Source organism: Chelonia mydas, chromosome 7 (assembly GCF_015237465.2).
Source record: "Chelonia mydas isolate rCheMyd1 chromosome 7, rCheMyd1.pri.v2, whole genome shotgun sequence".
In the NCBI taxonomy this organism is placed as follows: Eukaryota; Metazoa; Chordata; order Testudines; family Cheloniidae; genus Chelonia; species Chelonia mydas.
The window spans coordinates 18840966-18865827 of record NC_057853.1 but is presented as its reverse complement, the minus strand read 5'-3'; the positions used below and the strand labels follow the sequence as shown (position 1 = coordinate 18865827).

Here is a 24862-nt window from a genome sequence, read left to right as displayed (position 1 = left end):
GGCAATTTTCCAAGTAGAGAGTAGCTAAAATATATCTCTTTCCTGCAATAAGAATTTAATGGAACATACGAGGGCTTTGGAATGCAATCAAACTGCAGATCAAAAAGATCTGAACCCACTGCAAAAGGCAAAATGGTACACCTATTATATATGGAATCCAGTGAATGTCTGGTATGTGCCCCAAGAATCTGAGGATTTTCTAGGATTTCAGTTCTGTCGTTTACAGGTATTCCATCACTATGGACCCTTTGCATGACAATTACTAAATGTGGTAGTAATTGGGTTGCATGCTACTTTCTTCTGCTGTAGAAAAGAGAACATTTTGAAGAGCGATTTGGAAGGAATACCTTCTGTATGTGCTATATGGGGAGGGCGGGGAAATGGAGATGTTCCTGCCTTCTGAAACATCATGGACTTGCCGCTGCTAGAGGCAGGATGCCATTGAACAGTGGTTTGAACTGGGATGTTGCAGCTGAAATTTAGATGCTGAAATATGCATAGCATGAATTTTTAAATGTTTATCCTGGATTATAGTTACATAAACACCTGTATTTAATCACTTTCCTCAATTTTCCCTTAGAGTACTCTAGAGAGAGGAATGTAATGACCTTTCCATCACTCTTTCCTAGGGCATCCAAGTGCCTTTTAGACTTGATCCACACTGTTTGAGGCTTTAAGAGACTGGCACTCTAGCCTTAAACCCATCTAAATTCTTGCATGTGACTTTATGTACGCATGTATGGGAATATAGCATACCTCTCAAGTGTCCCTCATTTTGAGAGATGAGGTCATTTACTTTAGTTCCAAAGTTATCTGTTCCACACATTTGGCATCCAATCAATTTTATTGTTAACAGTTGTTTACATCAGAAATAAATAATCTTGAAACGGTAGTGTTAGGAGTTACTTAGGCCTTGTTTACATGGCATAGTTATATCTCTACAGTTCCATATGTGGCCACTCTTATTCTGGTTTGAAATGTGTTTTTTTTTCTCTCAATTTAATGTAAACCCCTTCCCAAGTGACATAAGCTAATTTGAAGATTTGAAGTAAGGCACTCTTACTTACACTGCAATAAGAGTATCTACGTGGAGTGTGTGTGGTGGGGGGAGGGGGCAGGGAGGCTATAATGCTCTAGCTTTATTGGCTTAAAGTCCCACCTTAAGTTATACTGAGAACTTTCCTGTGTAGACAAGGCCTTATGCTAAAGGAAGAATTCTTGTAGCATTTAAAATGTCCTGTATGAATGTGCCCCTCATTTTGGGTCTTTTTGTTACAGATGGTGTCCCTCATTTGAGTTTTGGCAAGTTGAGAGATATGGAATGTAATGCCATCATCGATAGTGCTTTGAAGAAAGTGGTGTATTCATATAAAGTTAAGGAGTACTTGTGGCACCTTAGAGACTAACCATCGTATAAAGTTGTATCTGATCCTGAAGTTCCCAGCAGGGACCCTGAGCTTATAGGCAATTTTCTCTATCCTTGTGCTAGCCTAAACCGCAGGTGATGGACACAGCAGTAGGTGGAGACACTGGGCATTTGGTGATATCATAACCTCTATACAAAGCATCTGGATTCTACTGAACTTGCTCCTGACTCCAGCAGTTGGGAGGAGCTTCAGTTGGCTATTCTGAAGCATCCAGTATATCTTCACCACATAGTTAGTTTGGATTTCTAGTTTAATTGTTCCAAATTTCTTGCTGAAATTGTGAAGCAGTAAGTGACTCATTGTTTTTCTCTCCATTTTCAGGGTAAAAGATAATCCAAAATCTTTCATGCTAAGGTAATTTCCATATGGGTGGAAGTTAGACACCATCTGTGTATCATTGGACTTCAGATATGTGAAATACCAATATATTCAGTAAGGAAAGATGTATTGTACTTTGTAACTACTTGCTAACCGCAGGTAAATTCAAACAGCATTCAGATGGCCCCCATGATGGTGGTGCAGAAGGTGTGTTTTGTGGGTAAGGATGTTGAAAGGCAATCATGAGTGCTTGTTTTAATCTGCTCAGTAGCACATCCACCTCAAGCAAACTTCATAATCTTGGGTGAATTTAGTTGTACAACATATGTACAGTGAAGAGACATCAATCTGGGAGTTCAAAAACGCGGTATGAGAAAACGGAAGTAGCCCAGAGGTCTGACAAAATAAATGGGTTAAGTCTGAGCTCTGATACCTGAGAACTTATTTTTTCAGGTGTGTTCTATAGTGAAAATATTGGAATATATAGTTTGGACAAAGTGTTACTGAAGCTTGTTTCCAACTCCAAAAAAGAATCTTTGAGTAGGTTTTTCATATTCATCCAGATAGGATTTCTTTTCTTTTTCATCTTGGTAATCACATTTGAAAATTTTGAATTGAAATATCCAACCACCACATCAAAATGTCAAAATAGCACTAACGTAGGTGTATAATATTGGCCAATGACTTTGTAAATACTGGGGGGGAAAGTAAGGGGCATGCTGTTTCGCATCCCCGGCAGAAGTATACATGTGGCTCATCTCACCACAGGTAGTGTTTTGAATGCAAGCAGTGCATTTCTTAGACTAGCTTTTCATCATTAAGAACTGTCAAGCAACACCGAAATAAGACTGTAAGAAAGCATGTATTATCTCTTTCATCTCTGCAAAAAAGACATTGAACTGAATTGCAGTGGAAAGCGAGTAAGACTGAAAATAAAGCAGAGATGTTTTGCCTTTTAACAGAAGGCGGCTGTATCACCTGCTGAGATTTTAGTGTCCAGTGTCCCTTCACATGACAAGGCAGCATGAGTGAGAACTATCCATTAGAAATGAGAGCTCAATGCTTAGAAATGTTATTTTATCTCCCAGTGTCGTGAATTTTGCCCATTTTCTGTGTTTTGGATTTCTGGTGGTGGTCAAATTTTAACACGTTGTTTTGTTCCATCCTGGTTAGAAATCTGCTCACTGCATTTTTAGCTAGCATGGGTTACCTCAGTCCTGAAGCAAAGGCCAGGTCTACACCACATTGTTAGGTTAACGTAAGCTGCCTTGTGTTGACCTAACTGTAGAAGTGTCTGCATTTAAATTTAGTGTCTGCCAACATAAGTGCCTCTCTATACCAATTTAGTAACACCACCTCCCCAAGTGGCATAGTCAGTCAACATAATTAGGTTGACGCAGTGTTGGTGTAGTAACTGCATTGCTTACATAGACTGTTAGTGGCTTTCACAAGACATTCCACTATGCCCCACACTGACAATACAATCCATACAAGTGCTCCTGGTGAGGATGCGCAGCACTGACACAAGGAGGCAAGTGTGCACAGACGAGCAATTTAATAACTGTAGTGGCTGTATGCCGATGTAAGTTAGGTTGACAAAATTTTGCAGTGTAGACATGGCCTAAAATGTGACAATGCCTATTTGGGACTTGGTTACAGTCTGGCATATATGTATCTTTAGGCTCTGTCCTGCTAACGCTTACTACTTTGTGTGTGACCGTGGGTAGGTTGCCTCGTCTCTGTGATCCAGTTCCCCCTTTTGCAAAGTCGGAATAATGATGTCACATTACACAACAGAATATGCATTGATGCAGACATTGCAATGAAATGAAGACAAGACATGCATGGAATTAAGCAGCAGGCTGAAACTTTTATAAAATTTTAACACAGGGGAGGGGAGCTACCTGCCCATCACCCATACTCTCCAATATCAGGAATTTAATTGGTTCCAGTGCAGGGGTTACAGGGCTCCTTAGTATATTATTTGTAATTCAGGGTACGCTCTCCTTAGTCCACCCTCCAAGAACTCAGCTCTCGGAATCCTAGCACACCATCCCTCATCCCCACAAGAGAGACAGAGGGTGCAGAAGGGTGAGGACCTTGGGCCGTGAAGGCCACAAGATCTGACCTCAGTTCTTGAAGGCCACAAGGTCTCATGCTATCCCATGAGTCCAAGGCCCACTGCCAAAATCCTGCATTTTACCTCTGTGGACTGTTCATATTATCCTTTTAACCACACTGGAAACTGGCCACGAACTGTAACAAATTAACAACTCAACCCACCTACCTCAGTTAGGTACTAAGTACATTCCTACTTAAGGTTTCAGAGTAACAGCCGTGTTAGTCTGTATTCGCAAAAATACAGTATCCTACTTAAACCACTGTGGCTAGATGGTGCTGAGAGGAAGGCAAAAAATTCACTGGTTTTCTGCCAATTGGTCCATGGGAGAAGAAAAAATCCTTCCTGACCCCCCCAAACAGGCAATCAGCTAGATCTGCAGCATCTGATGAAGTGAGCTTTAGCATGGAATTAAGCAGCAGGCTGAAACTTTTATTAAATTTTAACACAGGGGAGGGGAGCTACCAGCCCATCACCCATACTCTCCAATATCAGGAATTTAATTGGTTCCAGTGCAGGGGCTACAGGGCTCCTTAGTATATTATTTGTAATTCAGAGTAGGCTCTCCTTAGTCTACCCTCCAAGAACTCAGCTCTCGGAATCCTAGCACACCATCCCTCATCCCCACAAGAGAGACAGAGGGTGCAGAAGGGTGAGGACCTCGGGCCGTGAAGGCCACAAGATCTGACCTCAGTTCTTGAAGGCCACAAGGTCTCATGCAATCCCATGAGCCATTTCAATGTGACAGTGCCTATTTGGTGTGTGTTTTCACACCCCCTGAATGACTAAAGTTTTAGCACTGAAAGTGGCAGTGTAGACACAGCCTGAGTGTCTACATTAACTCTGAATTGCTTTATTTCTATTGCAGTAGTGCCTAGAGGCCTCAACTAGATCAGGGCCCTATTGTGCTTGGTGCTGTATGAACATGTAATAAATTACAGTTCCTGCCCCTTAAAGCTTTGTAGGCAGTTATAACTGTAGCATAACAGTAGGTAATTCATGGGCTAGACCAGGTGTGGGATAAGAGGGTGCTTTTAGGAAATCTCTGTGCTTGTCATAGGAAAGCTTTTTACCCAGTGAATGAAAATGTTGAGATGGCCTGGCTACCTTACTGGTCATCCATCACACCAAGCCCTGGACTGATCAGCCCACATTGGGTGGTGGCCATGTTTCTAGCTGCCACACATGTGTACTGTGATCAGTAGCATGTGCTGCTTATTTCCAAAGGTTCAGTGCCTTGTGGCTGCCTTCCCTGAAACAACCTTTGTGCCAGAAATTTAGGCATGCAGTTTGGCACTGCTCCACTCATGCCCCTGCATGGTTCACTCAGCTAATGGTTTAAGCAGGAAGGGGGGGTGTGCACAGCTAGAAGGTTGAATTGAAATGAATTTTTAGCCTCCACCTTCATATGGAGGTGGTTTATGTATCATCTGGAGTAACTCACAATGGGATTAAATCAAGAAAGAGTTGAGGGGGGAGGAGGGAGTTAAACTGATTAATTGCAGTAACACAGTTTATAACTTCAAGCCCTTTGTTGCCTTCAGGATGGTGGTGGTTTGGCTTTCCTGTCACTGTGCTTACGCTGACATGTTTTGTATTAATCTTTCTCCTGGTTGCTAAACCTCCAGAACAAAGCAAACAGCTCTGGAGTCAGCTCTTAGGTTTGTTTAAGGAGTCAGAGTTGAAGTCACTGCTGTAATATGCATCCCTGCACCTGATATTCATTCCTGAAGGGCTGCCTCTCCCTATGAATAAGAGGAAATCTCTAGCCAGTTGTGTTAGACAAAGCCTTGCAGCTGCTGAGCCCAAGGGTGGGAGTGAGTCGCTTCCTCTAGCCACAGTAACCCTTTCTTCTCCCTGAGAGGGGTGAGCTGATTAATTTGTGGGGGGGGGGGGGGTTTGAGGAGGAAGCTGTTGCTTTTTGAAGCTGACAGCTCCTGGGGGGGGGCGGGGGGAGGGATTTAGTCACTGGGAGGATTTTTTGGCTGCTGGTTAACCTCCTTATCTGCACTTCAGGCAGATGCTTTGCAAACCCCACCCTGCAATAACCAGAGCAGCCAGTCAGTCCCTAAAAGGCTCAGGTGGCTCCACAGCAATGCTCGCTAATGAATCTGAGGAGGGGGTGGTCCGTCTGTCTGGACCCCTCACAGCTGACTCACAGGAAGTGCTAAAAAAGCTTGGCACAGGGTGAGCAGCTCCAGGCTTCTGCCCCTCCCTCTTTCCCTGCTTGTAGATTTCACAGGATCGCTTTAAAGAACAATGAAGTGGCTTTAAGTTTTAGGACTATCAAAACATTCACTTAGTCGTGTCCCTCTGACAGCCTGGAGGATGTGTTGCTTCAGACAATTATAGGTAGCTGTCAGTCTTGCCCTTCTCCCCCCGCCCCCCCTTCCCCTCTTGTGGACTGCTTTGTCTGAAGACAGAGGGTGACCATGGTTCAGCGCTTTAGCCTCAGGAGGCAGCTATCAAAGGTGGGTAGTATCTGTAATTGTGATATGCATGACACTTATAGCTTCCTTTTCTGATTACAGATCAGTAAAATCTCTGCTTATACAGAGGTGGGTGAGTCTGTGTGGGAGACGCAGCCCTGCCTTTTGTTCTCTTCTCTTAGACAGACAAAGGTTTTTTAAGGCGGACTGCCCATTGGTAGGCACAGGTTTTGTTCCCTTTAGGCTGGAACTGGAGCTCTAGATTTGTGGGAGGCTGCAGCTTCCTCTCTCAACTTGCATTGCTGATGTGTTTGGGGTAGAGGGGGCTATGGGAAAGAGGGAATTGAATTAACAGTTATGCCAGCATGTGGACATACATCAAATCAAAACATGATGGTCACTTAAACATGTGCTTTATGTCCATTAGAGTTTCAGTAGTAGGGGTAGCCAGTAGGAGAGACCACAAAGTGTCCCAGGCATCCACCTGAAAACTTGTACTCCTCACTTTGAAGTATTAGGCAGGGCTTTCTGACTATGTTAATTAAGAACAAAGGAGATGTTAAGAGATTTTGCTGCTTAATAACTATATATGTGTGCCTCTGTTTTAAGAAGTGATTCTGGAGGAGTGAGTATTTAATCCATGTTTTGTAGATTTATCATAGAATAAATCCAATGTGTTTAATCTGAAAAACACTTAAGCCTGCTTCAGGAAAATCAACCCATGAATAAAATGAGGGTGTGCAGTGCCCTTCAGGTGAGTATGCTGGTGCTACAAGCCAGACATAGCAACCCCATTCTTTTCTTTCTAATCATATAGATTATGCAGACTTCTCTCTGAAAAGAGATATTACCATAGTTAACCTTGTATTTAACATTTTTTTTAACATTTGAAGCTCTTTTCTAAAGTCTGTTTAAAGGGTTTTTAACTTAGAAAATGCTGTGATCAGCAGTTAAAATAGGTCAAAACTTGTTCTCTGCAGACAGTATGTTGGGAAAGGCTATGATGTTGCAATAAACTGTTATTCTTTATGTCCCTTGGAGTTCATCAGCATCTGTAAAATACTGAACCATGGGCATTCCAAGTGGCCATGAAAAGGAGAAACCTACATCTTTTCCCTTTAATTGTTCACATTGTTTCATGCTACGAACTGTGCCTTCAAACAAAGCAAATCTTCAGTGGCAGTACACAAATTTAATTTCGCCCTAAAAAATGACTGTGTGGTTAATAATGAGCCTCGCATGTTAGTCGTGCTTAGACTGTTTTTGCCAGTTTGATCTCTGTTTTAAAAGCCATTCTGGCTAACTGAGCCAAACAGGGTGAATGGGATCATACTGTTTAAACAGAGTTCAGCTTCTAGCCTAGGAAAACTGTTCATAGGGGTGTTAAACACATCTGGCCCTTTTCATGCTGGGCGGCTTAATAGTGTGTTAAACTGAATTAGTCTGAATTGTATCACACCTGTTTACAAAATGGTTCATGCAGTGTTCCTTTGCCCCAAGTGGGACCTGCCTACTCACATCATAGGCTTGTTAGGTTTGCTTGAAATTATAGTTACATAAAGGAGCAATCAAAATGGATCTCACTCTCTCGTGAACTGGACTGGGACTCTGGAGAGCTGGGTTCTGTTCCTGGTTCTGCTAATGGCCTGCTGGGTGGCCTTGGGCAAGTTACTTACCTTTTTTCTGTGCCTCAGTTTCCCCCATCTGCAAGGATGGGGAAGATACCCTTTGTAATTCACTTTGAGATCTGCTAAGTGCTATATAAAAGCTAGATGTTATTTACTATGAGCAGATTTGGCAGCAGAATGACTGAAGCTGGAATGTATAGATCAAATAAAAATTGTTTTACAGTCCATTCATACTAAGATCTCAAAGCTTTACATGGCAGTTTAACCTTAATATATGTAAAGTAGGCAAAATGGTATAGGTATTGGCTCACCCATCATTGACAGGCAGTCACCTCTTGGATTAAATGTGACATGTTAAATGGGTGTATAGTGATGTCATGTACTCTTAAAGTCATGAAGTAAAGATAATCTCCAGATGAATCTGAAGGAGAGGAATTTAAATTGGGAGAATGGAACGACACAGAATTATGATTTACAAATGCTGAGAAATTGTCACCACTGAATATAAAACTAGAAAGGGGAATCTAGAGCCACAGAAAGGGAGAAAAGGTGGCCTTTTGACACAGGACTGAGAGTCAAAGAGCTGGTTTCAATTTCCAACTTTACCACACATGTCCTGCATGACCTTTGGGCAAGTCACTTAATCTCTCTGGGCCTCCATTCCTAATCTGTAAAATGGGGATAAAACTCCTTCCCTTTCTCAATTAGGTTAACTAATGGTTATGAGGTGCTCGGATACTATACTTATCAGAGCCATACAGTACATAATGCTGTATGAGCTATGAAATGTCCACTCCACAAGAAAAAGGTTTTACCAGAAGAAATCAATTTTGTTACTAATTCCTTTGAGTTGCATTTGTGTCGTGCACTTTAAAAGACCAAATATTGGTGTCTTTTTAGGAGGTGCATATTGATACTTGTGTGTAACTGCCTGTTCTTTGCATCTTTCTGCCAGTGTGAGTGTCCGTGTATGGAATTTTGGACATCCTAGGAAGTCTCCTGTGGTAGAAACTGGGGCCTTAGTATATTGACCTTTCACTGTAAAACCTTAAAAAGGCCAAGCACTTAGTGGCATGTGAATTTGTTTCAATAAATAGGTGAGCATGCCAAATTCCAGTTATGCACTTGGTTTTGGATAAACCTTATCTTAATTTTTGTCTTATAGTGTGGAATGCTCCAAAAACAATATTTTCTTTAAGCCTTTTCAAGTATGTTAATTTCCATTGCCGCCCTCCATTTCTTTATTCTTTGAAAACCCCTAAACGGCTAAGAATTACTGTCAGCCCAATAGCAAAATCTCAAGAAGTGCTCCTGCTGCCTTGTTTGTAGTGTGGGAATTCCTTCACTCTTGAAATGATGGAGCACAACTGTATCCCTCTTTATGTGGCTTGACTTTGTCCATATGTTTAAGCCCAGGTTGTGAAAGCAATATAATGGAAATAAATGGAACCATGTTCAAGGAAACATCTTCCAAATAAAAAACATGCCATTTCATTTTATGTATACGTTTTCAGTCTGCTTGTGAAGAAAAAGATTGAGAGCTTGTCTGCACTACAAAATTAGGTCGACTTAACTTAGGGCACGTCTAGACTGGCAAAGTTACAGCGCCGAAGGAAAACCGCTGTTGTGTGTTCATACTGACACATGCCTGTGCAATAGCATGTTCACACTTGCCGTGCTGTTCAGAGCAGTGCACTCTGGGCAGCTATCCCACAGAGCATCTCTTTTTTGTCACTAAGACTTGTGGGAAGGTGGAAGGGGTTGCGGGGCATCCTGGGTCTTGTCCCAATGCCCTGTGATGCATTGCTCGCATCCCAGCAATCCCTGTGCTTCCACCCACATTTGGCGCCATCTTTCAACTGTTTGTGTACTGCGCACCCTGCCCTGCCTCTTTCGGGCTGCAGGAATGGATCCCAAGCTGTTGACAAGAATGCTGCTCACACTGACCAATACGTCACGAGTGGCAGTGGAGTTATTCCTTAAACTACAAGGTCAAGAGGAGTGTGACGTTGATCTTGCCACATGTAGTAGCTATGACGAGATTGCTTGTGGCATTCGTGGAGGTGCTGACTACACTGGGATGCCGCTTTGGGGCTTGGGAAACAAGCACTGAATGGTGGGATCACTTTGTGATGCATGTCTGGGATGATGAGCACTGGCTGCAGAACTTTCTCATGAGGAAAGCCACATTCGTGGGACTGTGTGATGAGCTCGCCCCAGCCCTGCACCGCAAGGACACGAGAATGAGAGCTGCCCTGCCATTGGAGAAGCACGTGGCGATTGCACCGTGGAAGCTGGCTACTCCAGACTGCTACCAATCGGTCGCTAACCAGTTCGGAGTGGGAAAGTCTACCTTTGAACTCGTGTTGATGGAAGTGTGCAGGACCATTAATCACATCCTGCTCCAAAAGACAATGTGACATTGTGGATGGCTTTGCACAAATGGGCGTCCCAAACTGCGGAGGGGCGATCGATGGCATGCATATTCCAATTCTGGAACCAGACCACCTAGTCACAGAGTACATTAATCACAAGGGGTTTTTCTCAATGGTTCTCCAGGTGCTTGTGGATCACCATGGGTGTTCCACAGACATTAACACAGGCTGGTCTGGAAAGGTGCATGATGCATGCATCTTTCGGAACACTGGCCTGTTCAAGAACCTGCAAGCAGGCACTTTCTTCCTGGACCAGAAGATCACCGTAGGGGAAGTTGAAATGCCCACTGTGATCCTGGGAGACCCCGCCTACCTCTTAAGGCCCTGGCTCATGAAGCCATACATGGGGAAACTTGACAGCAGCAAGGAGCAGTTCAACAACAGGCTGACCAAGTGCATTGTGTGGACTGTGGAGTGTGCATTTGGCCATTTAAAAGCCCGCTGGCGATGCCTATATGGGAAGCTGGACATAGCCGATGACCATAATCCTGTGCTTATAGCAGAGTGCTGTAGGCTCCATAATATTTGTGAAGGGAAGGGTGAAAGCTTCACTCAGGGCTGGACCACAGAGGCTCAGCGCCTGGAGGCTGAGTTTGAACAGCCAGAGACCAGAGCTATTAGAGGGACACAGCACGGGGTCATAAGGATCAGGGATGCTTTGAGGCAGCAATTTGAAGCTGAAAGCCACTAATATTTGTTGCTATGCTTGGGATTGCAGTGCTTGTAATGCTAGGATTGGTGCATATGATGCATTCCACAGTGAAGAAACCTAATTGTATGTTGCTTTGCAGTGCTCTTTTTGCTTTCACTTAATAGAATAAAGATCGCTTTCAAACAAACACAATTATTTTATAGAACGACAACCAGAGGAGAGAGTCAAATGAAAAAAATCATCAGCGGGGCGGGTGATGGGGGAAGGGAAGGTCTCGAGGAGGAGGGGTCCCGGGACTGCTACAGATTTGTGTATGTCCAGGGATCATACCCAACTTTCTCCTATGATGAGTGTGATGCAGTGGGTGCTGTACTTCAGCAGGGCCAAACTGCAGAGGGATGGGTGTTGAGTGCAGTGGGTAGTGGGAGTCCACACTGCTGGACTGTGAGGAGGCAGGAGTGGAATGCTGCGGGTAGAGAGTGGAGCCAGGAGGTTGATAAGAGTGTGTTGGCTGTGTGTGGGAGGGTGCATGGGAAAGAATTTTGCGGCTGCGAGAGCGGCGCGGAACTGCTCGGTTTGAAGGGCTAGTATTGCCTGAGCATGTCCGCTTGGCGGTCCATACCTGTTAAGAGCCACTCCGTGGCTTCTTCCTGGTGTGCCGCGTTCTCCTTTCGGTCCCTCTTCTCTCTGTCCTGCCACTCCTTCCATTCTTTTTTCTCGGCTGTGGAGTGCATCATAACCTCATGCATAAAGTCCTCCTCAGTTCTTCTTGGACGCTTTCTAATTCTGCGCAGCCGTTCTGCCACCAATAACAGAGGGACGCTGTCCTCCCAAGGTCATCTCCGTAAAGTTTAAATGCAACATTTTACAGAAGCAGTAGTGTTTGCAACACAGACAACACTGTTTCATTGCTTTAAAACAGTCAGTACTCACACACCTGTCACTAACTGGCTGACCCCAGGCAAGCACACATGAGGCGCAAGACCCCCTCAACGGTGAGTAGCCGCAGGGGCAGGGTAAATCACTGTTCCAGGACCCTGCTGTACACTGGGCACATGGCTCTTGGGCACATGGGGAGAGCCAGTACTGTTGAGTGGGCCTGATAATCATTCCTGTCCCCGCCACTTTCCACAGGAGGTGATCATTATGGAAGATATCTCGCTGCTGAGGGTGAGCAAGGAATCAAGGGAGAGTCTTCTCCAAGCCTGCAGCTTCCGCCCTGGCACCTATTTGGCTAGCCTGTGTGCAGCAATGGTTTCCCTTCTTGTCATCCGTCCCCTCCCTCCCCCGTGACGGCACAGTGGCACAGGAAAGTTACCGTTAATGGGGCAGGAAACAAAACAGTTCTGCCGAGGAACCTGTGGAAGCAGATGGCCCAGTATCTCCACGAGTGTGTCCTGGAGATCTGAGGGAGATTCCCGTGAAGTGAGGGAGTGTACCAACAGCCTGTTCCGCTGCTTAGACTGGGCATGAGGTGGGGACAAGCCTGCTTTCTGCAACCCTCCTGCCCCCAACAACTCGCTTCAACAATTCCCAAAATCAGATCCACTTATCAGGGGCCTCCTCTGCTGTTTGCGCTTCGCCAAGCTCCAACTGCTGTGACTGGCTAGACTCCTCTGGGGTAGAGCTTCTGACTGCATGCATCTCTGGCCTCAGTCATCCTCTGCCTCTGGGTCCCTCCTTGCAAAGGAGTATACAGGGTGGGGCTCACGGTTGGTCACCTGAGGGCAGGGCAGTAGCATTTAAACTGATGGCCAGAGAGGCGAGAACAGGCATTGTGGGACACCTCCCGGAGGCCAATCACAGTGCAGTAATCACGGTGTCTACACTGGCACTGCAGCACTGTAGCCCCAGCGCAGAACGCTCTACTCCTCTTGTCAGGGTGTGTTTTTTTTTTTTTTAAAGAGCGCTGCATCTGCACATTTTCTGCACACTCAGTGGCTTGGCAGTGTGTACGCCTCGGGAGTTAGAGCGCTCAAAGCTGCTTCACTGCGCACAAACTTGCCAGTGTAGATAGGGCCTAAGGTTGACCTACAGCCACCACAGTAATTCAGTCAGCTGTTGGTGTCCACACTACCCGCCGTCTGCTGGTGAACTGTGTCCTCACCAGGAGTGCTTGCACTGACTGAAGTGGGGCATTGTGGGGCACTGACAGCTGAGTGTGGGGTGACAGCACCAGCTGTGAGCCCAAGAGGGGCTCAGTTTTGCAGCACAGAATCTATCAACAGTGAAATTGACATTCTTTTCAATTTCACACTGCTATTGTCTCCACTCAGAGCACACACACTCTGATAGCTCTAGGAGCACTCTGGGGAGCTGGGAGCCCAGGCTCTCAGGGTCTGACAGCTGGGCTTGGAGTGGGGAGCCCAGGCAGCAGCTCGGCTGGGACCGGGTAGCTGGGAGCCTGGCGGGCAGCAGGGCTCCCAGTGTGGAGACAGGAGCCTGGGCAGCAACCTGCTAAGAGCGCGGGGGGGCAACTGGTCTGTAGCTGGAGCCCCCACATCTAATCCGGGGTGTGACAGCCCGAGCTGTGAGACAGGTGCAGGGTTCCTACCAGGGAACCTACTAGCCTTTCTTGTCATTTCAGGGCTCCAGTAGGGAGCTGTGAAGTGGATACGCTAAAATTTGTCAGCCCATGTAAGTAAGGCAGCATCTACATGGACACTGCATTGCCCTAACTACGTCAACATAAGCCCTACACCTCTTATGGAGGTGGAGTTATGTCTGCGTAGGACATCGGCGGGAGCAAGGCTGTCATGTAGACGCTAACATATAGTTAGTTTTCAGAGTAGCAGCCGTTTTAGTCTGTATTCGCAAAAAGATCCACTGAATGCATCCAATGAAGTGAGCTGTAGCTCACGAAAGCTTATGCTCAAATAAATTTGTTAGTCTCTAAGGTGCCACAAGTACTCAACATAGGTTGACATAGGTCAATGTGACCAAGCCTTAGATATGCCAAACGCAGATTTTCTATGTAACTTCACTTTGAGTAAGTGAAGGACATTACTAATTTTATGTCTGACTTAGACCCTTCCTTGAAGTGGAATGGTATTGAGTGAGTTTAACCAGAATGTTGCAAAGTCTTGGAATGGCCCTTCATTTTTGAGGCACTTCTTGTGGACAAACAGACCTCTTAAAAAGTGGCCTATCACTACTTTGCCCTGAAGCAGCGAGTGGGTTATCAACATCTGAGTTTTTTTCCTTCTTGCTCATGTGGACCAAGTTTTACTTGGGGGACTGGAACCTAAACTGATCATGGCAAAATAGAGGTTGGGATCATACTATGATAAAACTGTAAGATGTCATGCTTAGTCACTGAAGGAAGTAATATTATAGCTGTAGCATTGAAGTGCATGAATTTGCTATTTTGCTCCTAATGTGGAGTTTTACATTCCTACTTTCCCATTTTCATAAGCAGGTTTTTTTTCCCCTGCCATGCTTACTCAGAGCTGCTTTCTCTACCTTATACTCCTTTCTACCTCATTGAGTTTGACTCTGGACAGGTAAGGCAGGTCCAGTGAGAGTCAGTTTTATGCCAGTTGTCCACTGATCATTTCCTTCATTCTGGTTGCTACTGATCTTTTATTAAACTAGAGCACTTGAGGGGACTCTTTCAATACACTCATCTCAGCCCTTCTGGAATATTGTGCAGAGGAATGTAGTCTAAACCTGGGGATTCCTGTAATTTTAATTTCCTCGATACAAACAGATATTCATTAGCATACGATATTGATTATTTAAGAAAACCCAGTGATTTTACACCATGAAGGTGGGAGGCATTGTCAATGCAGAGGAGGAATGGAATATTTTATAGGAAGATCTGGATGACCTGGAAGTCTGAAGTGACAGATATGGGATGCATTTCGTACTACTGAATTTCAAGGTCCTGTACTTAAGGTCCAGTAATAATTTCTGCTATTAGCTGGGATCTTCTCAGTTGGAAGTGACAGAGAAGGAGAGAGACCTGGGTGTGTGGGTCGATCATAGGATGACTGAGCCACTCAGATGTGATTCTAAGGGGTATCAGGTGAGGCATTTCCAATAGAGTTAGAGAAGTATTAATGCTATTGTACAAGGTACTGTAAGACCACAATGCTGGTCACCCAAGTTCAAAAATGATTAATCCAAACTGGAACAGGTGAAGAGAAGAGCTACTAGGATGATGAGAGGAATGGGGGACCTATCTTATGAGAGAAGACTGGAAGAGCTTGATTTGTTTAGTCTAGCAAAAAGAAGGCTGAGCGGGGATGCGATTGCTCTCCATAAATACATTAGGGGGATAATTATCATAGAGGGTGAAAAACTACTTAAACTAATGGACAATGTGGGCACAAGAACTGGATTTAAACTGGCCATGAACAAATTCAGGCTGGAAATTAGAAGGTTTCTAACCCTGAGAGGGATGAGGTTCTGGAATAACTTCCCATTAGGAGTTGTGGAGGTAAAAAACCGAATTAGTTTTTAGAGAGAGCTGGACACATTTGAGTGTGATTGTATAATGGGGTTGCTTGTAATGGTAGGAGGCAGGGCTCAGCAGCTCTGGGCTCACTTTTGGCTTATGTTTTATGTTCCTAAAAGTTCATGCTTCAAGGTTTCAGCTGGACACCATCAGGGGGTCAGGAATGGATTCCCTTCCCTCCACCACTGTATTCTGTGTTTATCTCCTTCTCTTTCCTCCGAAGCATCAGGGATGGCCATGGCTAGAGATAGGACATTGGATGAGGAAGGTTAGGCCTTTGAGTGATACTGAGCAGTCTGTCTCAGTTGCTTGGCTGACTAACTCTTGCTTACATGCTCAGGGATTAACTGATCACCATATGTGGTGATGGGAAGGAATTTTGCTCCAGTCAGATTGGCAGTGACTTTTGGATTTTTCTCCCTTCCTCTGCAGCATATGAGTACAGGTCACTTGCCAGGATTATCTGGGTATATCTCACTTCCTTGTCATTGCAGGGGCGTTGGGCACTGGTATACCTCCTTCCCTCCTGTTCTCTGCCTGTGGCACACAATAGTCTAGTCTGCTGTGGGCTGTAGTACTTTGGTCTAATTTCGGTTGTTGGGTTTAGTGTGTCGTGCTGGGTGGTGTTGGTGGCCTGTGATATACAGGAGGTCAGACCAGATGATCTAGTGGTCCCTTCTGGCCTTAAACTCTGACAACTACAAGCCTGAAATTGGAATCCCTAATCAAAATATGTTCTAAGGTAGAGATCATGATTCTTAAAGAGCCAGGAATCCTTTTGCATAGGGGAAAAGGGAAATCAGTCCTTTTTCAAATTGCCAGAGTCAAGGACTTGAACTCTTCACGTCTCTGTCTGCTTGTGGCTTGAAGAGTTTGTAATGTGAAAATAAATCCAGCTCACTCATTTTTCATCAATGGAATAGTCTCCCAGTAAGTTAATGGTAGAGTGGCTGCATTCCCCAGGGTTCAGGAGCCAGGGCTCATGTGGCTGTGTTCCATCTGTCAGTGCTATATCATGACAGCAAGCTTGGATGTGATCTCTGATTTAAGAAATGCACTTACTTATACAGAATCCATTTTTTAAAAAAATTGGTACTGCTTGGCTTTTAAGATGAATCTGTTCCTGGATGAAGGAGGCTCATTTTTCCAGTGGCATGATTCATTGACAAGCCACCCTGCCCTCCCTCCCCCCCACCCCCACCCCCCCGTGCGTGCGCGCGCGCACACACACAAGCACATTGTAAAAAGCTGGTAGTGCCAGCTGGCCCGGCAAGGCAGAAACTCTGGTAGTATTTAATACCCAAACCATAAATTACATTCAGGTGAGGTATGATCACACTCAACGTTTTCATGTGTCAAATGGCTGGAAGAGAGATACTTCTGTTTATTTTGACATGCTGGATTTTGTGTTATAGCATCAAACTTGAAAATAAATAAATATATATTCATTCCAACTGAAGCAGCATCTTCACTAGGGGAAAGCGTGGGAAAAAATTTCCCATTATTTGTCCACTCACGTTAGCGATGGTGGAAGCCCTAGTGGAGACAGATCCATCAGCTACTACCAGCTTTTTCAGCATCATGTCAGATAACGCTATTAACTGCATTAACACTATCTAATATCTAAGACATCAGTTGATGACTGGACAAAACACTGATCTAAACAGTTTTGGCAGGTGATGGGATACAAATGCTGATGCTCACAATGGTGGAGCTAAACTAGTGTAGTCATGGCTATTGAGACTGGGAATAATTTCCATTGCATACTCTTGCTCCCAGGAATGTCTAGTGTTAGTAACAAATTCAGCTCCTGAAAGGAAACTGGTATCCTCTCCATCCAATTAAAGGAGCAGGATTGACAAGTTTTGAAACATTGAGACAGGACAGAACTCCCAGTACCGATGGCAGAGTCTTGGATGGAATGATGGTACAGAAATAAAATAGGCCCTGATGAACTCAGAGGAGCGCTGCCTCCCCTGCTCCATGATGCAGGTATTTAGCGGTTAGAGGCAGGAATATATCAGTCTCTGCATGTCTCTAAGAAAAACTTTAGATAATCCAAAGAAACCCCATTACACATTTACATACCAGCTGGAGGTCTGGTAAATTGTATATGATGATTCATTGCCAAATAGACTTATAACCTTAATGGATATAAACACATTCCTCTTGTAGTCTGTTTTAAACTAATGCATTTTTATAGTGATATTTTGCTGCTCATGGTTGTTTACTTTGTAGAATATAATCATACATTGTAACAGATGCCTGTGGGGAGGGTGGATAGTAATAACAATTGGAATTTCCCCTCAGCAGTGATCAAAGGAAGTATTAAAAAGGGGTGCTGGAACAGGTTTTTGTAGTGGGGGTGCTGAGAGCCATTGAACCAATCTGTAACCCTGTATATTACGGAAACCACTTCAAGCCATTGGGTGCAGCACCTATGAACAAAGAACACCTTATGATATAACTGGTTTGCCTTTTTCCCCAGCTTGTTTCCAAACTCTGCAGATGGGAAAGATTTTGATCTTAGTTGGCTGTTTGTTACCTTTTCTTTTTGCGGGATGGCTGTTCAGGATAACATACACACACACACACTGTCCTGTTTCAGAAAGGATGGGAAAGATCTTTGAGGGAAAGGATAACAAAGCCCAATTCTTGATCTTTTAAAAAAACAAAAAAAGGACATGGGGTATAGGGGAGAAAGGACTTGATTAAAATTTGTCTATAGGATGTATCTGACACCCAGTTTTAGTTAGCATTGACCAGTAGTTTAGATAAGGGGCACGATTAGAATTGTGAGAATCTTCTAAATAATTCTGGTCACAGCTGTGTTTGTGCTTTTGTAAAAGGTGCTTGCTGGTTAGCAGACAAAGCACTTTCCAAAGCTTCAGCTGTGAGAAACTGTGTGGTTCAGGGAAATGGTGATGGCATCCAGAACCTCTGACCCTCTACATCAGCAGTTCAGATCTGGCCCAGTTTTTTTTAAAGTAATCATCTGAAGACTGGTGTTCGTCCTTGAAATGCGTTGATGGTCTCAGTCTCGTTCCTCATAGATAAATGGACATATCTTTAAAAACAAACGGAAAAAAAATCCTACCATAATTGATGCCCCTGTAGCAGAGTGGTCAATATCTGAATCAACTATAAAACCTTAAGTAATCCTTTCACACACACCCCAGAGCTTCTCCCTGCAGGTTATATTTATATTGGCAGGGCATTGGGGCCACTCCTGGACTGTGCCTTTTCTGTCCGTTGAATAGGATTTGTCTCCAGGGCTATCAATGGAGGATACTTTGTCAGCACTAAATTCACTTATTTTAAGACCAAGAAATATCCAGTATAGGCACTTTTACTGTGGAAATACTTCCATGCCTTGGCCTCAGGTCTCTTAAGCCTTTAGGGTCCTAGGAAAAATGTGCAGTCTGTGACCCTCTCTTTCATCCTCTTCATACATACATCTGTTCTTAGACACCCAAAGGAAATCTCCAGTTTTTCAGTAAGCAAGTTAACTGATGTGAACCATCATAAGTAGGTTAGCATCCAATAAACTGCTTCTGGGAAAATAATGAATTAAAAAGTTTCCCTTGCATAACCAAACATAGAGTAAGTAATAAGGCAGCACATAAAACTGCCATGCACGTTGACAGACTAAAGGAAACCTTTAAAATGTTAGAAGATCCTCTGCAAGCCTTTCTGCCAGATGACTTGAAGATACCATCTATACTGGGGCATCCGATGAAGTGAGCTGTAGCTCACGAAAGCTTATGCTCAAATACATTGGTTAGTCTCTAAGGTGCCACTGGTACTCCTTTCCTTTTTACTGGGGAAGGTGATGTTCCTCTGCTGCAAGTAACTACTGGACTGTAGATTGTAAGGTATGTGACTGTTTGAGAACACAGTAGTATAGCCCCTGAATTACAGAGCTCACGACAAATCTGCATGGTAGCATCTTTCTTTGAATCAGTGTTTGGCTAAAAAGTGAAATTCTTATCCACAGCAATCTCTTTTCTGTCCCTTCCCTAAATAAAACATGTGGGGAAAAGCAAATAAATCAGACAACGGGCAGACTGTGCACTAAGAGCTGAACTGAAAACCTAATCTGAGTAAGACAACTATATGCAATAGCACACATTCTTCCTGGGTCCTTGCTGGGCCAGAATGTTTCTTGGCAAGTGTTTGCACTCTTCTGATTCTTATATATAATTTTTTAATTTGGTTTGTCGGAATAGCAGCTATTTTCCTGACCACCGAAGCAGATGTAGCTGTCAATCTTGTCCCATCAACTCTTCGAAGTTTATAGAACATAGAACATCTTTTCTATGTGCTGTAATTGTTGATCTGCTGTTTGTTTTAAACTATACAGCAGTGGTGAGGTTTGTGGTGGGAGGGAGGATACAAATGTGTCCCATGACAAAGACCTGAATTTGGTGGAGCTCTGTTGGTTAAGTTACCTGAAGGACATTACTTTATTCTAGTTTTCATCTTCTCTGCAGTTCCATAGCTTTTTTTTGTGTGGTTATAAAAATGGTTTCATCTGAACAGCTGTTTTAGCTTTACAATAAGTAAAATGTTCAGAAAGCACTGATACTTAATTACTACAAATCTTCCCCTCTTTCCAATTTTAAGAGCGGGAAAGCAGTCAGAGTTTCTAGGCTCCAAATTAAAGTCCCTGTAAATAAAGTTCATGATAGGATACAGATTTGAAAGTAATCATTTCAGAATCATTTTGTTACCAAGAGATAATTAAAACAATGGGAGCTCTTGTTACTCTGAGGTAAATAAACTTGAATGCACAGTTTGAGGCAGACATTTCAATCATTTGGGAACTTGCTTGTTCTCTAAACATAGACATTCATTTTACTTCCAGGCACAAGCCGAGAAGCTAAACCATTCGTTGTGCTAACGAGAAAACTACGGTAATAAAGTTCCATACAGTCATTTAAGGACTAATCTAAAGCCCATTGAAAGCAATGGGAGCATTTCTCATAATTTCAATGGCCATTGGATCAGGAATTGAGATTACAAACATTTTGGATGTTTTTGCCATTTATTTGAATTGTGAGGCTTTGGGGATCTATAAAGTTAATGGAGAAATTTGGTAAAGAAATGGAGCAAGATTTTAATCACTTGAGGTATTGTTACAAACAGTAGCATGTTTTAAAAAGAGGGGAAAATACATGCTCTAAATTCAGTCTGCAGTCTCAAGTAACCTGTTACAGCACCACAGGGTAGTTACTAAAATTTGAGATTCATAGTAAGGGTCATTCAGAGAGCATGTCCTTGACAAATTAAGGCCAGGATCATAAGAATACAGAAGTGGGATGTTATAAGGCTCAAGATCTAAAACTTCCCATTAATGAAAAACATTCAATAATAGCAGAAAGTATTCTGCTTCTCCATATCATCTGCATATGTGTTGTTTAAATCACAAAAGGCAACCGGGGTTGTAGGAGTGGAAAATTCACAACTTTTAACACCTCTGAGGTGGTGGTAACTGTTGAAAACAAAATTTGAAGAACTAACCTGTTTGAAGGGTAAACATGGCAAACCAGTTCTACAGTCAATATTGATTCTCGTGCGTGTGTTGAAAGACTTGAATATTGGTAGAAGAGTGAGGCCCTAAATGGGTTCCTAAAGAAGGGGCTGAAATATTTTTGAGCCCAAGTTCAATGTCTTCTATAAAATAACAAAACTACAGAATGCCTGTGTGTGAATATGGGCCGTAGACAGATGTGCTGGAACCTCCTTCTCTTTTTATGTGGTTATAACTTGAAAAATGCTATTTCTCTGCACATTGCTGGCATGTTCCTAAAGATTACCTACTGGTTATGCTTCGGTCCAGAAGCACTCAAGTGATATCAGCTCTCTCGTTTGAAGCTCAATATTAAGGTAGTAATTATGATGCAACATCACATCATTACCCTCCTATGATACCTCTGGTACTTGCTATGTAAGGATTGGGCCATATGCACTTTGTGTACTTGTGTAACTTCTGCCCCCATCACTACAGTGATGGAAATCTATTGGGCCACCCAGTGTCTCACTGCCAGTGTTGGATGGTTCTCTACAGCATATCTGTGCTTTGACCAGTCCAGCAGAAGTGATAAAGCACCCTGGAAAACAACATTCCATATTTTCATCACCATTGGGTAACTGCTGCTTAGTCCTGGGTGATACGATCTCCTTACACACAACTTGTAAAGCACTTTGGAATCCTTCAAGAATGAAAGATGAACATTATTTAATGTATTGGCTTGTTGTTTTGCCAGCTAAAAAAATCAAGGTAACATGAATTTTGCATATGGTAAAAAGAAAAGGAGTACTTGTGGCACCTTAGAGACTAACAAATTTATTTGAGCATAAGCTTTCGTGAGCTGTATACAGCTCACTTCATCGGATGCATTCAGTGGATCCACTCCAATGAAGTGAGCTGTAGCTCACGAAAGCTTATGCTCAAATAAATTTTAGTCTCTAAGGTGCCACAAGTACTCCTTTTCTTTTTGCGAATACAGACTAACATGGCTGCTACTCTGAAACTTTGCCTATGGTATGGGGAAATAAAAGTGGAAGATTAATCCTGATTTTGAAAGAGTCCATTGTGAACTTGTCATCTGCCTTAAGTGTCCATTGTCAGCACATGGTTTAACACACTTAAGCATGTTGACTGTATGGATGGCTAATCACTACAGCTAAAAAAAATATTTTTGAAAGAGGAGAAAAAAGATTTGTAGTGGATGTTCATGAAGTTGGATACCAGTGTACAATAGTTATAGAAGGGAACTTCAAAGCAGCTTGATGGCTAAAGTGGCTTATTGTACCATTGTTTAAATACTGCTGATATGCAAACAACCATGGGGGGTGGGGGAGGAAAGACTCTAGATAATATTTTATTAAGATGATGTTGAAGTAAAAAGAAAACGGTACAGAGTTTAAGCATAGAAGTTTCTGGTTGTCAGGGAATAAGGTACAGATTATCAAGGGGTGCGTAATTTGGTTTAGGAACGGGTGGCGTAAGGAATACATAATCTTCAGTCTCCCCGATTGGGGGTAAAAGGTTAACGGGTTAAAGTAAAGACATTGAGATATTGGGGGTATGTTGTTCATATAATGGCTAAGAAAGATTTGTAGTGGATGTTCATGAAGTTGGATACCAATGTACAACAGTTTATAGAAGGGAACTTCAAAGCAGCTTGATGGCTAAAGTGGCTTATTGTACCATTGTTTAAATACTGCTGATATGGAAACAACTATGGGGGGAAGGAAAGACCCTATAGATAATGTTGCGCTCTGTAGCTGTTACTGTTTTTAATGAAAATTTTCCCCAAGCACCCGCAAAACACTAAAATGTCTCCTCAAATTATCCACACTTCTCAAAGGCTAAAAAACAAATGTTTCTTTCTAGTTGCAAAGACGCTGTGCTCAGAAGCCTGAATGTGCTTGGTCTCTTTTGGTTTTTGTAAAACTTCAGATGGGACAGTGGTGCTAAATTCTTTTGCTTGCTTACGTGTGCATGCCTGTGAAGGGCACTGAAGCCCACTGCCTATGTCACCGATGCAAAAGAAGCAGGGCCCTGTTGGTGGAGAACAAAGGAGTCAAGGGGAAAACCTCCTTCTTTCAGCAGGAATAAATTGTTTTAGCCTGATCACATGGGCTGTGGAACAATAGAAGCAGAGGAAATGAAAAGCTTCAAGTTGGTAAGGAGGTGGTAGTTCATTTGAGGTTGGATTGCAAAATGTGAAATATTAGTCCAGAACTGTTACCCATTTCTCTTCAGTGTTTGGGCTCAGTGTTCTGGAATGGGACTGAAACTTGCAAGCAATTTCTCTTGTTTTAAAATGAGCTTTTCATAGGAATGGCCTTGTTCCAACAGGATTTAGATTCTTTTTTTTTTTTACATTAAGATAAAATCAAGACAGGTTCTACTCCTGTTTTGGACAGCAGGTACAGCATTAACTATAGTCGGAGTTGTGGGAGCTTGGCATCTCTCATGATCAGGCACGTTAATGTAAGAAACAATACCTAGCCTATAATGAGGCTGAGGTGTCCTGGGCCCTAGAAAAGTACTTCTTACTGTAGGAAGTACATACTCCTAATCTACAGTTGTAGAATACTGAACTCTTCAAGGAAGGAGAAGCTATTGTAAATTGAAGTATTTGTGAAATTAACAGCTCTTCTTCAAGGGTTCAAGTTCAGACTTCTCAGTGTAAAGAGTCTGAACAGAAAAACAATTTATTGCTAGCACATATTTTTAAAATACTTCACTGATGATTTTGTCTGTACTCTCCCTGCCGGTTTAAAAATTTGAGTCACGTTCGGTATCACTAATCTAGAAGTTGCAACTCACTCCTTGTTGTGTAATATCAACAGCAATTCAGATTGTGCTATAGCCTACTGTATGCATTCATTCTGTCATACAGTGTGTAAAAATGATCCTTCCATAGCAATGTATCACAACTGAGCAGAGAAGCATGACTAGATGATGTAGTAAAAACTGGGTAATCTCAAAGTAGCAGGTGGAAAAGTTTATCTAAGCTACGTAGATAATTGGGCACCTCTGTTTCGAGAAGATGAAGGAGGCTCATCCACTGAACAAAGGAATGTCTTAAAAGCCCATTTTTTTCATATGCTGTTATTTTTAGACATGAGAATTCCCCAGCTCATATGGTCAGTGCCATTCTAGAGAAAATCTAAATCACTCTGACCCTCCTTTGCTAAGTGACAGCAGCCCTAGTTAAACAAGTTCCTAATTCTGAAAGAGAGGAGACTGTGTTCCAAATAATCCTTCCATTTCGTATTGTCATGTCTCCCTCTAATTGTGTGTGCCTCAGATTCTATCTGTAGCCAACAAAGATGTATGTCACAGGTTTGAGCAACTGCTGCATTGCTCAACTGAACACCATTTCAGCCTTTCACATAGCTTTTATCTTACCATACAGACCTGAATGACCAGAACTGATACCAGGTTACAGATGACAAATGAATCTTTTAGTGCTCCGTAATTTAAGAACTCGTGATTTTTTTAAATTTTAAAATAGTTCAAAAATCATCCTAGCTTTTTAATACATTTAAACATTTACTATTTTCATGATTTTAACGGTAGGTACAATGTTGAAGGACCATTGAACCATAATTTGCTGATCATGGGCCAACTTTTGCCTTCAGTCGCATTGCCATTGACTTCATAGCAATTGCATGGGTAGAATTAGACTTGCCCATTAATCAGTTCAGAGGAAGGTTGGACAAAAGTCAGAATTAAGGTTACAGGGTGGGTCTTAAACATCTCAAAATCAGGAAATAGTTACGTGTAGGTATACCTGACATTCTGGAAGGGTACAAAGTTTGTCATCAACTTTAACTCTGCCTTAATAAAGGTTTTGAACAATGACTATGTGAAT

At 42.9% G+C, this 24862-nt stretch overlaps 1 protein-coding gene across 6 annotated transcripts in view; it reads left to right on the top strand.

Moving 5' to 3' along the window:
- The window catches only part of TMCC1 (transmembrane and coiled-coil domain family 1), a 198636-nt gene that overhangs the window by 74320 nt on the left and 99454 nt on the right, over positions 1-24862 (top strand). The window contains exon 1 of one of the 6 annotated variants that reach the window (XM_027822396.3): positions 5955-6335. The exons of the other annotated variants lie outside the window; for them this stretch is intronic. Within the exon in view, the coding sequence (XP_027678197.1) occupies positions 6297-6335 (39 nt within the window). The 5' untranslated portion in view covers positions 5955-6296. Of the gene's footprint in view, positions 1-5954; positions 6336-24862 lie in introns of those variants that run through there. 6 annotated transcript variants of the gene reach the window in all.